General features: G+C 33.5%; 1 protein-coding gene across 1 annotated transcript in view; it reads left to right on the top strand.

Annotated features, from left to right (window-relative positions):
* LOC150100410 (uncharacterized) overlaps positions 1-16,133 on the top strand; it is a 52,452-nt gene extending 36,319 nt beyond the window's left edge. The window contains exons 5-6 of the mRNA XM_090402976.1: positions 5,028-5,097; positions 15,459-16,133. Of these exons, the coding sequence (XP_090259102.1) occupies positions 5,028-5,081 (54 nt within the window). The 3' untranslated portion in view covers positions 5,082-5,097; positions 15,459-16,133. The remainder of the gene's footprint in view (positions 1-5,027; positions 5,098-15,458) is intronic.
* The last annotated feature ends 327 nt before the right edge of the window (positions 16,134-16,460 follow it).

The raw sequence follows: 16,460 nt of genomic DNA, 5'->3' as shown, positions 1-16,460 counted from the left end.
AATGAGAGAATGGGTGTGCAAGAGGAGCAGGGAAACGGAGAGACTCAGGGTGGACAGGGGTACACAGTGTGAGAAAGGTGGATGCTCCAAGAGGAGGTGAGAGCATGTGTAGGCAGGAAAGTAATGGGATGACCAGGGATCAAGAGGAAACAGATGGAATTGCAAAGGGTTCTAAAATGAAGAAGCAGAAAGGGAAATGGCCCCAGTCCAGCATGGAGAGATCACATCAAGTGAGTGGTATCAGTGGAACTAGCTGTAGATCCAGAAATGAGTTGTTGTGTGTGTGCATACTAATGCTAGAAGTATAAGAAACAAGGCGGATGAAATGGTTGCACTAATTGCGTCGTCTGTGTACCCAGAGATTGTCGGAATAAGTGAGACATGGTTAGATGAGGACGACATCCTGACAGGAATAGAGATGGAAAGGTATGATGTGTTTCGTGAGGATAGGAGGTGTAAAAAGGGAGGGGGAGTGCTATTGATGATAGAGAAAGAGTTATGTCTATACAAAGTAGAGATGCAAGAGGGAAATAGGGCCAGTGGTTTTGAGGCAGTATGGTGTGAGATAGAGGTGAATAGAATCAAATACTTGGTGGGATGTTGTTATAGACCTGGTAATGTGGATGATGGTGATAGTGAAATGTATAGTATAGAGCAGGAGAGATTGAAGAAGTAGAAATGAATGGGGAAGTGAGTGGTATGAGTATAGAAAATGAGAGAATGGGTGTGCAAGAGGAGCAGAGAAACGGAGAGACTCAGGGTGGACAGGGGTACACAGTGTGAGAAAGGTGGATGCTCCAAGAGGAGGTGAGAGCATGTGTAGGCAGGAAAGTAATGGGATGACCAGGGATCAAGAGGAAACAGATGGAATTGCAAAGGGTTCTAAAATGAAGAAGCAGAAAGGGAAATGGCCCCAGTCCAGCATGGAGAGATCACATCAAGTGAGTGGTATCAGTGGAACTAGCTGTAGATCCAGAAATGAGTTGTTGTGTGTGTGCATACTAATGCCAGAAGTATAAGAAACAGGGCGGATGAAATGGTTGCACTAATTGCGTCTGTGTACCCAGAGATTGTCGGAATAAGTGAGACATGGTTAGATGAGGACGACATCCTGACAGGAATAGAGATGGAAAGGTATGATGTGTTTCGTGAGGATAGGAGGTGTAAAAAGGGAGGGGGAGTGCTATTGATGATAGAGAAAGAGTTATGTCTATACAAAGTAGAGATGCAAGAGGGAAATAGGGCCAGTGGTTTTGAGGCAGTATGGTGTGAGATAGAGGTGAATAGAATCAAATACTTGGTGGGATGTTGTTATAGACCTGGTAATGTGGATGGTGGTGATAGTGAAATGTATAGTCAAATAAGCCAAGCAAATAAGAAAAGGGTGATCATTATGGGTGATTTTAATTATGGCAATATAGACTGGAATGAAGAGATAGCAACTGGAAGTAAAGAAAATGAGTTTCTTGAGTTTTTGAGGGATAACTACCTCAGAGAGTATGTAACAGAGGGCACACGAGGATTAAGGGTCTTGGATTTGGTCATCTCATCGGAGGATGTAATTATCAATGAGGTGTCAAATCATCCACCATTTGGCGAAAGTGACCATGAGGTAATTTTAGGCTATTTTTAGGTTTTAAGCTTATGTCGGTTGTATAAGACCCAGTTTCTTCTTTCTTGTATTAATGCAACGTTAGGTATTGTTGTTATATCCATTCTTTTTATATCTATACATATCTGTTATTTTTTTTGAATTACCCTAATTAAAAGTGATTAGCTCCAGTTTGAATTAATTATTAATTTTGCATTTTTTAAAAATTTTTTAGGATTATTAAAATTGTTATCATTTAAAATCATGGAACCAGCAACAAAACGGAGAAAGTATGAAGCTCGATTTAAAATAAGGGTAATTGAAATGGCAAAGCAAACTAATAACTGTGCTGCTGCAAGAAAGTTTAACATAACCAAGAAAGAAAGAAAGAAGATATTTTAAAAAATTGCCAAAGAAAAAATGTTCTTTCTTTAGGTGTTTTTGTACATTTTCACAAAAAGGAATGGGTGGATGAAAATGGTGTGAAATTATGGCTAAATAATGTATGGAACATGCGACCAGGCGGTATAATGAAGAAATGCAGTTTATTAGTATGGGATATGTTTCATAGTCATTTAACTGAGAATACTAAAAGTTTTCTAGGAAAAAATAGCACAAAAATTGCTGTTATACCAGGTGGTTTAACTTCTGTATTGCAACTACTGGACATTGCTTGAACAAACCATTTAAAGATCACATGCAAGAAGAGTGGAATAATTGGATCATACCCCCCCCCCCTCTCCCATGGCTGAAGGCCAGCTGTTTATAATTTGTGTCATTTCCCTTCCCTCTTTGTAAGTGGAGGTAACCACTTATCAAGTTGACAGACTTTGTAATTGCACAGAATTTATACAAAATTTTTAAGTCATTTTTGATATTAATAGTACAGACCATACATATTTACTTCCTTATGAAGACTTCAGGTAAATAAATTAATTTAAACTAATGTGACATTTTAAATTTAAATGTTAATTCCTAGATTTTCATTTTTATAATATAATACTCTTCTATTTTTTTTTCTTTTCTTTTTTATGTCACCCATTACTGTTTTCATTTTTACTTTTTCAGATTGTCATTTTGTGTACTTTATGTATGTTCCTGCCAATCCTTTGAATCTGTCAATTAAGATTTATTCTTTTCCTTTGCTCTGTTTCCCAATATTTTCTCCTTTATTTTATTTTCTAATTTTAACACAAAACGCAATTTTTATGCAGTACTTCCCACAGGATTACTGCAGTCAGTTTTATTTTATGGTGTGATGGCATCTTCATTTGTGAGGAAATTCAGTTTGCTATTCTGGTTTTGGTTTTTATTGTTTGGAATAGTAAGCTATAATAGCATTGATTCTATGAGAACAAGGCCAGATCTTTTCCATAGTTAGTTATTGTTGTTCACTGTCTTGTACATACACTGTATCTGTGAAGCTTCACTCTTGAATTGTTTGATAAATTGGCTCTCACTATAGCAATATTATTGCTATAGTGAGAGCCAAATGTTATTTGTATTATGTCATCTTTTTCTTCATCTTGCTTAACCTCTTTTAAAACTGCTTGTGCAAATCTTACCATAGGCACTGATAGGCAAATTCCTAAATTTTATAGCTACAGTGAGTATAATCTTTTGAATTATCTGGATTGTTTCCCTGTAGTAGTGTCAGACAATGTGACATTTGACTTTCAGTAACAATGTGAAAAAGACCCCAGTTTGTATCCCATATAAGATGTGAATATTCTCTAGTCGCTAGTTTAACACTAAGGTGTGGGTGTTAATTAGAATTCATGGCTATGGATTTTTGAATCTGTGCATCTTTGCTAATGTCTTTGATGGTTTGATGTTTTTGAGTACCATTCTCACAGACTAAACTGGACTACTTCCAACCTCCAGGTTGGACACATACTCTGCAGTGATTACTCAATGTTATTACTCACAATATTAATATTCTCTCCTGAAATGTAAAGCCAAAGGGATTTAATATGGATGGATCTATAACATCCTCTGTTTTAATATTAGGTCCAATGACTTGTTATAGCCAAGTAGCTTCTTGTAAACTTAATTTTGATTATAATAAATTTAGTTTAATCCTTTATCCAAGTGTGAGCAAACAAAGTTTGCGCCTGAAAGTATCTTCAGGACTGGGTTAAGGTGGTACACACCAGGGCAACTCGTTGCAAAGGTGGAGCAAGCTACCAACACTCCTATCTCAGTATCTCCTATAATGCAAAACACATCTCCTTGCGGATATGTCTAATGTTATGCATTAAGGGAAGGGCCACTACCCAGACTAGTTTCGACCTTTATTGAGGTCTCTTCAGTGGGAGCCAGGCCCAAGTGGAGATATCAGGCAGAAGCATTAGCAGGTCATCTCTACCTATAGGAATTGCTTTGTTTGCTCACACTTGGATAAAGGATTAAACTAAATTTATTATACTCTAACCAAGTGGAAAATAAACTTTTAATTTTGATTCATAAAATGATATACCCATAGCTCAGTTGGTTTCTGCTATTAAAGTTGCATTTAAAATTTTTTGATTGTAAAAAAGTTGCTTTATTATCTAGAAAATCTACATATTGATGAGTACATGAAACCTGAACTTTTTCTAAATTTTCTATTAAAATATTAAAATGATTATAAAAATTTCAATATGGACATTCTGGAATGCAGCTGGTATGTATTGTAACCATAGTTTCTTTAGAAATATATCTCCATAGTTTTTCTGCCAAAAACTGATACCACCTAATGCACTTTTAGTTAAAAAGGTCTTTATGAATTTTCATGCTGTCTTATGGATTAGATTTACACCTAGGTGTTGACAACAAAGGTGCACTGACTGTAATGCAATGCTTGGGATTAATTGGGATACATTGATACTTTTTACAGAAGTTGAATTTTTGCATATTTCCTAGAAACTCACAATTTTGAATCTATTTAGAATGTGTGCATATATTTCAAATGATTTTGAAATATCTCTTCCCTTCCCACCCCAAATTTGTATCTCATGGTAAAGAAAAAGTATCTACGACAGTCTCATTATGTTATTCTTAGTTAACAAGTAAATTGATTATATAATGAATATCACTTTTAAACAGTATGCTGCTTATTTGAGAAAAATTACACTTCATTTGATAAGTAAGTTTAATGAATAATAACAACATTAGCATAAATGTAGCATATAATGTAATTTGATATTAACTGATATATTAAATGCACAAATTGATTTGTGTTGCTTCTCTAGCATACTTGACATTTGTAATTATTTTTCCATATATTGTATAATTATAATGCAAAATATTCTGCATTTTTTTGGTAAGCTTTTTTTTGTTGTTGAAATTATCATGTCAATATGATATGTTTAAACTCTTAAAATATGTTTACTTGATGGAAAAATATAACTCTCTAAAATTTTTATAACTATAAACTGTTTAAATTTATAATTAGATAACGGTCCCCAGTGTTAAGGTGCGCTTGAAACGAAGAAAGAAAAGAATATGAAATGAACTAAACCAAGGTAATTTGAGAAATTTTGCTATCTTGAATAAATTTCTTAATTAAAAAGGAGCAGAAAGAAATTGATTTGATTAGTTTCATGCTATGAGCTTCACTCCAAAGTGAACATTGAAAGGTTGATCTGGCAACCATTATCCTTTTCCATGTTATCAACAATTTGGATAATCCCACTTCAAATCATTCCCAGCATACAAAGTATGGAGCCCTGTGGCAAACCATACTTTGTATGCTGGGAATCCTCTTAGAATCTTCTCCACCAAATACTGCTCTCTCTGATATCTATCATCCAACTTCTTATCAATCACTACTTGTTTCAGTTTATGTAATAGTCTTCTGTGCAGTAAAGTAGTGTAGCCATTTCTGTTATCTGACATGCCTGTCATTTATTATAGAAAGTGAGACTGAGAAACGAAGGCAAGACCTACCTTTCACAAAGCTGTGATCTTCCTTGTATCTTATTCACCATTGTTGAATTTGAGCCTTGACTAAATTTTCCAATACCTTAACCACCATTTCAGAGCTACTTTTCTGTATAATTTTCTGTCTTGGATTTTTTTCTTTATGCAATGGAATTATCCTCCTCCCAATTGTGCATACGAGCTCGGCCCAGCATAATGCTTGCTTGGAGAGAACAATGACATCAACTAGAAGAAAAATGCCAAAATGGTGATGACAGTTGGATCATCAACTACAAACAAAAAAATTTGGTGCAGAAATCAAGTAATGCTGTTTAAATGTAATGCTGTGGAAACCAGTATGCAGGCATTGCATGGGAAATGAGAAATGTACATTACCTATGTGGTCAAATATATGCTCCACAGAGCCTTTTGTATTTATTTTACCAACATATGCACCCTCAACTCCATCTACACTACATCTCCATTCTACCAACTCCATCTACTCTTCGTGGCAGAAACCCCAATCCCCCCCCCCCCCAAGTGCTACTCATCTAAGCTTTCCTAACTACACACTTTTTGACTCCTTCCAAAGGTGATGTCTGTGCATATATATCTGCTCTGACATACCATGCCAGAGCATCCAACCTAGAATTGCTTTCTTTGACTTTTTTTTTTTTTTTTTTGGTTAAAAATCATGCTCTGTTCAGTCAAATCCATTTGCTTCTCTATCAATCTTTTAATGCCACCAACCACTCTAAGCGCTTTACCTTCCTCTCCTTAAACAGTGATCTTCTCCAGTCCTCCCTCCCTAACAACGAAATCATCCTTTTAGGAGATTTTAATGTTCTTAATGCCAACTGATTTCTCCTCCTCCTCCAGTTGCGTAGACCAAGCGGGTAGAGATGCTGAGACATTTGCCATCACTAATGACCTTACACAAATTGTTCACCAGATAACCCTAACCACTCATAAACACTCTGGTGCTCATATCCTCTCCCATGGAACAATGCTCACGCAGCCACTTTCACACAAGAGTAGTCTAGCATTATAACAGTGCTAAGGGGGATGACCCCTGTGATCTATTCCCATGGTTGAACTATTCTTTTCATCTTTCCAATCCAAACATATGCACTGAACATGCCACTGAAAGTAATCCTTGTATGAAAACACACATTCCCAACGCTACTTTAAATTGCCATCCCCTAACTAAGCCTTGGGTTTCCAGAAAAGCATGCCAATGATGTACAAGCAAAAAACCAAGCATACCACAACTGGCTTTCATCCAGAACTCCACCTTCCTGTAACACTTATGCTCAAGTCTAAAACAGCTGCAAGGAAATTATCAGTGCTTCCAAAACAGAGTTTGACAGAGCAAAAAAACAGGAAACTTGCATCTTGTCCAAATGGCAATTAAGCCTTTTGATCTCTTGCCAAAACAATTTGTTGTAATTTTTGTCCAACACTACTCCCACTCCTGTTACCCACAGAAAAAGCCAGTCTCCTGGCTTCACACTTTACCTCCTATGCACGAGTAACTGATTATGGTAAATGCTCCCAAACCATACCAGATACATAATACTCAATGCTTCCTCTATTCTTTTGACAGAAAGAGATCAGACAAATATTATCCATATTAGACACCATAAAGTCTTCTGCACTAGAACTGAACTCCTTTCCTATGTCACTTGTTTATGCTCTCTTATCCTGAACATGAATAGGTTGAACGTAACTAAATTTCCTAACAATACTTGTGACATAATGATTAGAAATATATGCATGTTTACACAAGAATGTTTCATTTGCCAAATATTTCGGTCTGAATATTACAGACCATCTTCAGTGGCTACATAGGAATAGTTTTAAAAAACAAGGTGGAATACGAACAATTGATCATTCACAAATTGAATGAGCCACGTGATGTCATATCGCTAAGTATTAGAAGAGTAAACATTTTTAAAGTCATAATTAAAGATATTAATTCAGAAATTCATATAATAATCTTAAATAACATTAATACAGGAAATTTACAACAACAAAAAAAAAATTAATATGTTATCCTGATTAAACTTTCCCACAATTTTGATATATAGATATACAGTCATTATGATTCAAGTTAAGACATTGAAGTAAGGCCTCCACACTTTCTTTAAATAAATGTTCAAATTTGTAGTGACATCTGTCTAGAAGGAGAGTCTTGGATCAAAGGATGTTGTGGCTTTTTTCTAATCCATGCTGAGCTAATCCAGATTTCTCTGGTTTGTTGTGTTGAATTGATGATTAATGCTCTTGAATTCTTTTTTCTATAGAACGTCCAGTTTGTCCAAAGTAGGAAAGATTACAATTACAAAGAACTTGATACACACCAGGTAGAGACAAGGTTGAGCGTTTATCTTTAGATGAAGGAAAATGGGTGGATAATTTGTTAATAGGTGTATAAGTGGCTGTTAAATCATATTTTTTTTTTAGAATTCTTGAAATTGGTTCTGAAATCCCGGAAATGTAAGGAATTGAAACTCGACGTATTGAATCTTTGCTGTTCTGTGTTGGATTGTAAGAATTGAAAAGATGTTGTGTACTCTTTTCGGAGAAGCCATTTAGTTTCATGTGATGTTTGATAGTCAAAAGTTCTTTCTGTAATAAATGAGAAGTGGAACAGTTAGTTTTGGCTCGTCGGATAAAACATTTCATGATTCCTGTTTTTTGACAAGGATGATGAGCAGATTCGTTGAGAATATAACGACCTGTGAAAGTTGGTTTTCTGTAAACTGTTGTTGTAAGAATATCTGAAGGTGAATGGATGAGAAGGACGTCGAAAAATTATAACTTGTTGTCTTTTTCAATCTCCATGGTAAACTTTATACGAGGATGTAAGGAATTGATACTGCTTAAAAAGGAAGGTAAGGAGTCTCTGTTGTGAGGCCATACAGCAAAGATGTCGTCTATGTATATCTAACCCAAAAGGATGGTTGAGGGAATATAGATGAGAACAGGACTTCTAGATGTTCTAAATAAAAGTTGGCAAGAGCAGGAGAGAGTGGACTTCCCATGGCTGTTCCTTCCACTTGGTTGTAAAATTTCTTTTGACATAAGAAATATCCAGAGTGCATTACGTAATCAAATAACTTTATAATATCTTGTGGGAAGATGTCAGCAAGTAATTATAAAGTCTCTTTGAGAGGTACATTCGTATATAAAGATTCTATATCAAAGATAACCATAAGATCTGTAGGTTGTAAAGTGATTTTTTTCAATTTCTTTAAGAAATCAGAAGAGTTTTTCAAAAAAGAGCGTGAGTTGCGAATGTGTGATTTCAATAATTTAGATAGATATTTGGCTATGCGATAAGTAGGAGAATCAATACAATCCACTATAGGGCAAAGAGGAATATCTGTGTTGTGTATTTTAGGTAGACCATAAAACCTAGGAGGCCTTGCAAAATGAGTTTTTTGTCTTTCAATAGTGTCTACATCCAAACTTATGACCTCATCTAGCAGGGAATTTAATTTCTTTAGTTGTCTGTTGGTTGGATCATAATTGAGTTCTTGGTATGTTGAGCGATCTCAAAGTAAAAGGGAAAGTTTTCTTCTATAGTTTGAAGAGTCTATAATTACTTTTGCTTTCCCTTTATCAGCTATAGTAATGATGAGGTGACTGTTGTTTCTTAAGGAATGTATAGCTTTCTTTTCAGAAGGAGAAGAAAGCTTTTCATGACTTTTGTCCAGAACTTTCGACTATTAAACATCACATGAAACTAAATGGCTTCTCCGAAAAGAGTACACAACATCTTTTCGATTCTTACAATCCAACACAGAACAGCAAAGATTCAATACATCGAGTTTCAATTCCTTACATTTCTGGGATTTCAGAACCAATTTCAAGAATTCTAAAAAAATATGATTTAACAGCCACTTATACACCTATTAACAAATTATCCACCCATTTTCCTTCATCTAAAGATAAACACTCAACCTTGTCTCTACCTGGTGTGTATCAAGTTCCTTGTAATTGCAATCTTTCCTACTTTGGACAAACTGGACATTCTATAGAAAAAAGAATTCAAGAGCATCAATTCAACACAACAAACCCGAGAAATCTGGATTAGCTCAGCATGGATTAGAAACAAGCCACAACATCCTTTGGTCCAAGACACTCCTCCTACACAGATGTCACTACAAATTTGAATGTTTATTTAAAGAAAGTGTGGAGGCCTTACTTCAACGTCCTAACTTGAATTGTAATGACTGTACATCTATATCAAAATTTTGGGAAAGTTTAATCAGGATAACACATTAATTTTTTTATTTATTATTATTATTATTTTTTATTTTTGTAAATTCCCTATATTAGTCTAATGTTATTTAAGATTATTATATGAATTTCTGAATTAATATCTTTAATTATGACTTTAAAAATGTTTACTCTTCTAATACTTAGTGATATGACATCACGCGGCTCATTCTATTTGTGAATGATCAATTGTTTGTATTCCACCTTGTTTTTTAAAACTATTCCTATGTAGCCACTGAAGATGGTCTGTAATATTCAGACCGAAATATTTGGCAAATTAAACATTATTCTTGTGTAAACATGTATATATTTCTAACTAAATTTCCTGGAAATTGAGTTATGCCAACTTGACCTATTTCAACCTATTCCACTACCATCAAACTATTGCCCAGTTTCTCTCACTTCAGTCCTCTCTAAAGTAATGGAGAAAACCATCAATATCTGATCCCCCCTCCACTACCTTTAAGACCTAGCTAATAAATGACTGCAAGTATGGATTCCACCTGCTGCTGATAAACAGTAGATGTACTCATATATGTCATTCATCTCTGGACAAATATTTAGAAGTTTGATGAATCTCAAGTGGTTGCACTTGATTTTCTCCAAAACTTTTGATCAGGTATGGCAAAAAGCCTGTTAAGCAAGCTCCCATCTTTTGGTCCATGACTTTTGCAATTGGGCCAGCTTTCTGACTGGATGCACACTATGTGTGATGGTTCCTTATCCTCTCACTATTCATCTAACACTGGGGTTCCACAAGGTTCTATTATATCATTGACTTACTTTAGTTGACTACTAACCCAGGGCACAATATTGCAGATGACAGCACATTGCCTTCCCTTTCATTTAGAAAAACTTTACATTACACAAATCCCCTCAACTTACAGAACATCTACATCCATTGCTCTCATTTCTGATCTCCAAAACATCTTCCAGTGGACTTCAGATAACCTAGTCAATTTCAGCAATAACAAAACACAGTTCTGCCTCATCCTCCCCCCCTCCAAAAAATAAAACAAAAAACATTTTCTTTCGGTATTAACTCGATAACACTCAAATCTCTAACCAAGATATGAGATTTCTCTTCTTGGAATCACTGACATCAAACCTCTACTGGCATAAACACATCACAACCAATGCCTCTTCAGCTTCCAGAAAATTAGGATTTCTCTTTTGCTCAAGGCATTACTTCACCTCCAAACAGTTGTTAACCTTATACAAATCTGCCTGGTTATTGAATACTTCTTTTACATTTGGAGTGGAGCCCCTAAGAGCCACTGTATTGACAAAAAATACTTTCTTCAATACAGAAGACGGCAATCAGATTGATTAATAACCCATCTCTCACCAACTCACTCCACCCACTTTAATACAGGCATTGGGTTTTTGCAGTGTATGTATCGTCTATAAATATTTCCATGGTAAATGTTCATATGAAATGGCATCAATAATTCCTCTACTCTCTGCTAAATCTGTCGAAACATGTGCAAATGGCACCAAACATCATGTCACAGTGCAACTCCAAAACCAAAGAACAAGTTTCTTTTCCTCCTCCTTCATCCCTGCTTCTGCTGCTGTATTGTAGAATAATATCCTCGTTTTTAATATGACACTGCCATTGATGCCATCTGTTCATGCCTCTAATCTTTCTGCAGTCTCTAGTCTTTGGTCAAGTGTTTTACTTCTGACCCAGCTCTCAGATCCATAAGTTAAACTGGTTTGAACATTGTCTTGTATATAGCTAATTTAGTGTTCCAACTAATTTCTCTCTTATTCCATATAAATGTATTCAGTTGACTTCCTACCATACCAGCTTTGTTGATTCTGTTGTCTATTTCCATATTTAATTTACCATCTTCACTAAAAATCGTGCGAAAGTAGCTGAAATGTTTTACTTGTTCCACTGGTTTTCCGTTCACAATGCAATTGACATTTTCAACGATTCTGCCTATTTTCATTGCTTTGTCTTTTTACTGCTGACCTTCATACCATATCTATTACAACAGTTATTCAATTTAGTCAGGTAATCTTGCAGACTTGTAGCAGATTTATTTAGACGTATCACATCGTCTACATAAAGCAAAGAGCTGACATTAACATCTCCAATTTTGATATCATGTTTAATACCACTTTCCTTCATAATGTGATCCATATAGATAATGAATAACAGAGGGTCTCACACCAGATTTAACATTAAACCATCTTCCTGTACTTCCTTCAATTCTAACTGCTGACTTACAACTCAAATAAAGACTAAGTATTGCTTGATATAATGCCCTATTGACACCATATAAATGTAGCGTATTGAATAGCTTCTCTCTTGGCACCTTGTCATATGCTTTTTCCAGATCGACAAAACTTAAATATAGATCTTTGTTATATTCCCATGATTTCTCAACTATTTGTCGTAAAGTGAAGATCTGATCCTGACAGCCTCTATTTGGCCTGAATCCAGCTTTTTCTTCACCAAGCTTTTCTTCCACAATTCTTCTCAACCGTTTCTTAAGTATACTTGCATAAATCTTATCAGGAACACTCAGTAGGGAAATATCTCTGTAATTCTCACATTCAGTTTTATTTCCCTTTTAAAATATGGGTACTATGAGAGCACTACTCCAATCATCGGGAATTCGTCCTTCTGTCTAGGCCTTCTGAACTATGCAGTGCAGCCACTGGAAGACTTTTATACCACCATACTTCAAATTTCTGGTCGAATATCATCTACTCCTGTTACCTTTCCACATTTCAAGCCTTTGATGCTTTTTTCTACTTCAAGTATGGATATACATTCCTGACTGTATGCCTGTTGAGTGTTTTTTACCACTGTGGTATCACTACTTGTTTCATTTGGCAATTTTTCAAAGTAATTACTCTATACTTCAAGGATATCTTTTTCTCCAATTTTCATGTCACCTTTATCTCTAATTCCTTTTACAGCACTCTTATCTCCATTTCTGAGCTTCTTCAACAACCTCCAGAATATCTTTCCACCTTCTTGATATTTATTTTCCATGTTCTTACCAATGTCTCCACATGACTTTTGTTTAACTAGTTTTACACAATGTTTTGCTTTCTAACATTTGTCTCTATATTCTCTAAGAGTACACGCTGACTTATTTGCCAGGAACTTTTGATATGCTTTCTTCTTTTCCTTCATTGCCTCTTTAACTTCCTGTGTCCACCATGGAGTTCTGATTTTTCTATTCTTGCAGACAACCTTACCACATGCCTCTCTGTCTGAATCTATCAATGTTTTCTTCAGGGCTTGCCACTGAATCTCCAAGGTTTGGTTCCTGTTCTCAAACTCTTTCATTTTTTTCTTCAAATATGTTTGTGTATTTTAGTCTACAGTTCACATCTGAGAGCTGCTCAACTTTTATTCGCTTTAAAACTTTCTTACAATGTTATTCTTTTCAATGTGAAATTCAATTTTATCCTGCTCAAGACTAAATAGTGATCACTTCCAATTTCAAATCCTCTGTACACTCTGGTATCCTACAACAGGGAGAAAACATCACTATCAACAATAACATAGTCAATGAGCCCTTTCTTATTCCTTGCCTCTTCTCTCCATGTGAATTTGTGCACATTTTTATGTTGGAACATTGTGTTAGTAATAACCAGTCCATGTCCTGACCAGAAATCCAAGAAGTATTTGCATCATTATTAGCTTTGCTCTTTTCTCCAAATTTTCCCAAAATATTTTTGTATGTCTGACAATCATTTCCTACTCAGCTATTTAGATCCTCAACAAGGACTACCTTTTCCCTTTTCATTGTGTCAGTTTCTTTCTTGAAAGCCTCAAAAAATTCCTCCACTTCTACCTTAGTAGAACCTTCTGTGCACCCATAGGCACAAATAAGTCTCATTGTCCAGCTCTCCATTCTCATATTTGCCCACATTGCTCTACTTGAGATTGCCTGCCATTCAAGAAGATTAGCCTTGTATTTAGTGTTGAATACAATGGCTACTGCTTCTTTTCCTTGTGTGTCAGTGCCTGAATATAACATTTTGTATTTATTGCTCAGAAAGATCTCACCAGTTTTTGCCTTTTTTGTTTGAGTCACCCCTATTATGTCGATTTGGTACTTATCCAATTCCTCAGCTAGCTCCATTTCTTTGCCATTTAGGCTTCTTATGTTGATAGTACCGATCTCGAACTCTGCCGATGTTGAGTTGTGGTGGATTTTAGGATTTGTTCCAGTAGCTGACTTTTCCAGTAGTTGTTTAAAATTGATTCCTCCATCCTTATATATTTATATTTATATATATATATATATATATATATATATAAATATATATATTTATATATTTATATTTATATATATATATATATATATAAATATATATATTTATATATATATATATATTTATATATATATATATATATATAAATATATATATTTATATATATATATATATTTATATATATATATATATTTATATATATATATATATTTATATAAATATATATATATATATTTATATATTTATTTATATATATTTATATATTTATTTATATATATATATATATATATATAAATATATATATTTATATATTTATATTTATATATATATATATATAAATATATATATTTATATAAATATATATATTTATATAAATATATATATTTATATATATATATATATTTATATATATATATATATATATTTATATAAATATATATATATATTTATATATTTATATATATATATATATATATATATATTTATATATATATATATATATTTATATATTTATTTATATATATATATATATATATTTATATTTATTTATTTATTTATATATTTATATTTATATATTTATTTATATATATATATATATATATTTATATTTATTTATTTATTTATATATTTATATTTATATATTTATTTATATATATATATATATATATTTATATTTATTTATTTATTTATTTATTTATATATATATATATATATATATATTTATATTTATTTATTTATTTATATATATAAGGATGTAGTAATAACCAGTCCATGTCCTGAGCAGAAATCCAACAAGTATTTGCCATCATTATTAGCTTTGCTCTTTTCTCCAAATTTTCCCAAAATATTTTTGTATGTCTGACAATCATTTCCCACTCAGCTATTTAGATCCTCAACAAGGACTACCTTTTCCTTTTTCATTGTGTCAGTTTCTTTCTTGAAAGCCTCAAAAAATTCCTCCACTTCTACCTTAGTAGAACCTTCTGTGCTCCCATAGGCACAAATAAGTCTCATTTTCCAGTTCTCCATTCTCATATTTGCCCACATTGCTCTACTTGAGATTGCCTGCCATTATGTTATTATGAGCTTGAACTACTCGGACTGTAGTTCAAGCTCATAATAACCGTAATTTACAGTCGAATATTATGGCTTTACAATTGTATAGCTTTAGAGTGTGTCAATGTTAATTTAAGTGTCTTTTAATATCTTTCTATGTTCTTATCGCCTGATGAAGTCATTCTTGACGAAACATGTTGCGTTTTTTCAAATAAATGTCATTGTGTGTTATAATTCTCGGGTTTTAAGTCAGTTAATTTAGAAAAATGAATATATATATATATATATATATATATATATATATATATATATCTGTCTGTGTATGTATGAGAAAGAGAGACCCCACACTTAAAAATTGTCTATTTTCTTACAGGATTCTACTGTTTCTTGTGCAAAAATGAAGATAAAGAATAAAATTATGGTAAGCATTTGAACAGCTGTATCATGGTGTGTGGATGGTTCATCTCAGGTTATCATTCAACAAGTGGTGGTGAGTTCAAGCTGTCTCACTAGACTCTGAGAAGATAGAAATAACTGCCTGCCTGAACTGAACTGAACACTAACACTGAGGACACATAATAAGAGAGTGGTTATATTGTGTAATTCACAAGCATTTCATATCTTAAATGCTGTTCACTTGGCATTCCTTCATGTTAAATTCTTTGAATATTGCTATAGAAGGTGTGCATAAGAATGACAGATGTACAGTGTTACTTATTTTTATTTATTAAATACCATTTCTTAGTGTATAAAAGAAAAATGAACTATATAAAATCAATCTCACAGAGAATTCTGATTTTTGCATTACTGACACAAATTTTTATAAATTTGCACAACTTAGTTATCAAATGTAAGATATCTTGCATTTTCCCATTTTGTCTACAGATAGAACTTTTTTTTAACAGATTTCTGTCCCTAGATTTGTTATGTTTGGTAAATTGAAAATTCATCCAAGAAAGAAGCATATGCCACCCTACCTATTTGGTTATAGTTAATGAATTTGCAACAGGCAGTTGTAAAAATCAATAAAATTGATTATTGCCTTAGAGTATGATATTATGAAATTATTATTATTAAATATAAATTATTATTAAATTATGATGTTATGAAATTCTGAAACATACCCCAACTCAACATCACCAGAGTCCAAGATCAATACTGTCAACAGAAGAAGGCCGAATCGTAAAGAAACGGAGCTAGCTGAGGAATTGGATACGTACCAGATTGAAATAATAGGGGTGACTGAAACAAAAAAGACAAAATCTGGCAAGATTTTTCTGAGCAATAAATACAAAACGTTATATTTTTAGCCAATGAGAATCAGGGAAAAGAAGGAGTAGCTATAGTATTGAACACAAAATACGAGGCCCACATC

Source organism: Typopeltis vanoorti, chromosome 13 (genome assembly GCF_054136105.1).
Source record: "Typopeltis vanoorti isolate ZY-2024b chromosome 13, IOZ_Tvanoo_1.0, whole genome shotgun sequence".
Classification (NCBI taxonomy): domain Eukaryota; kingdom Metazoa; phylum Arthropoda; class Arachnida; order Uropygi; family Thelyphonidae; genus Typopeltis; species Typopeltis vanoorti.
This window is presented reverse-complemented; position numbering and strand designations above follow the sequence as displayed.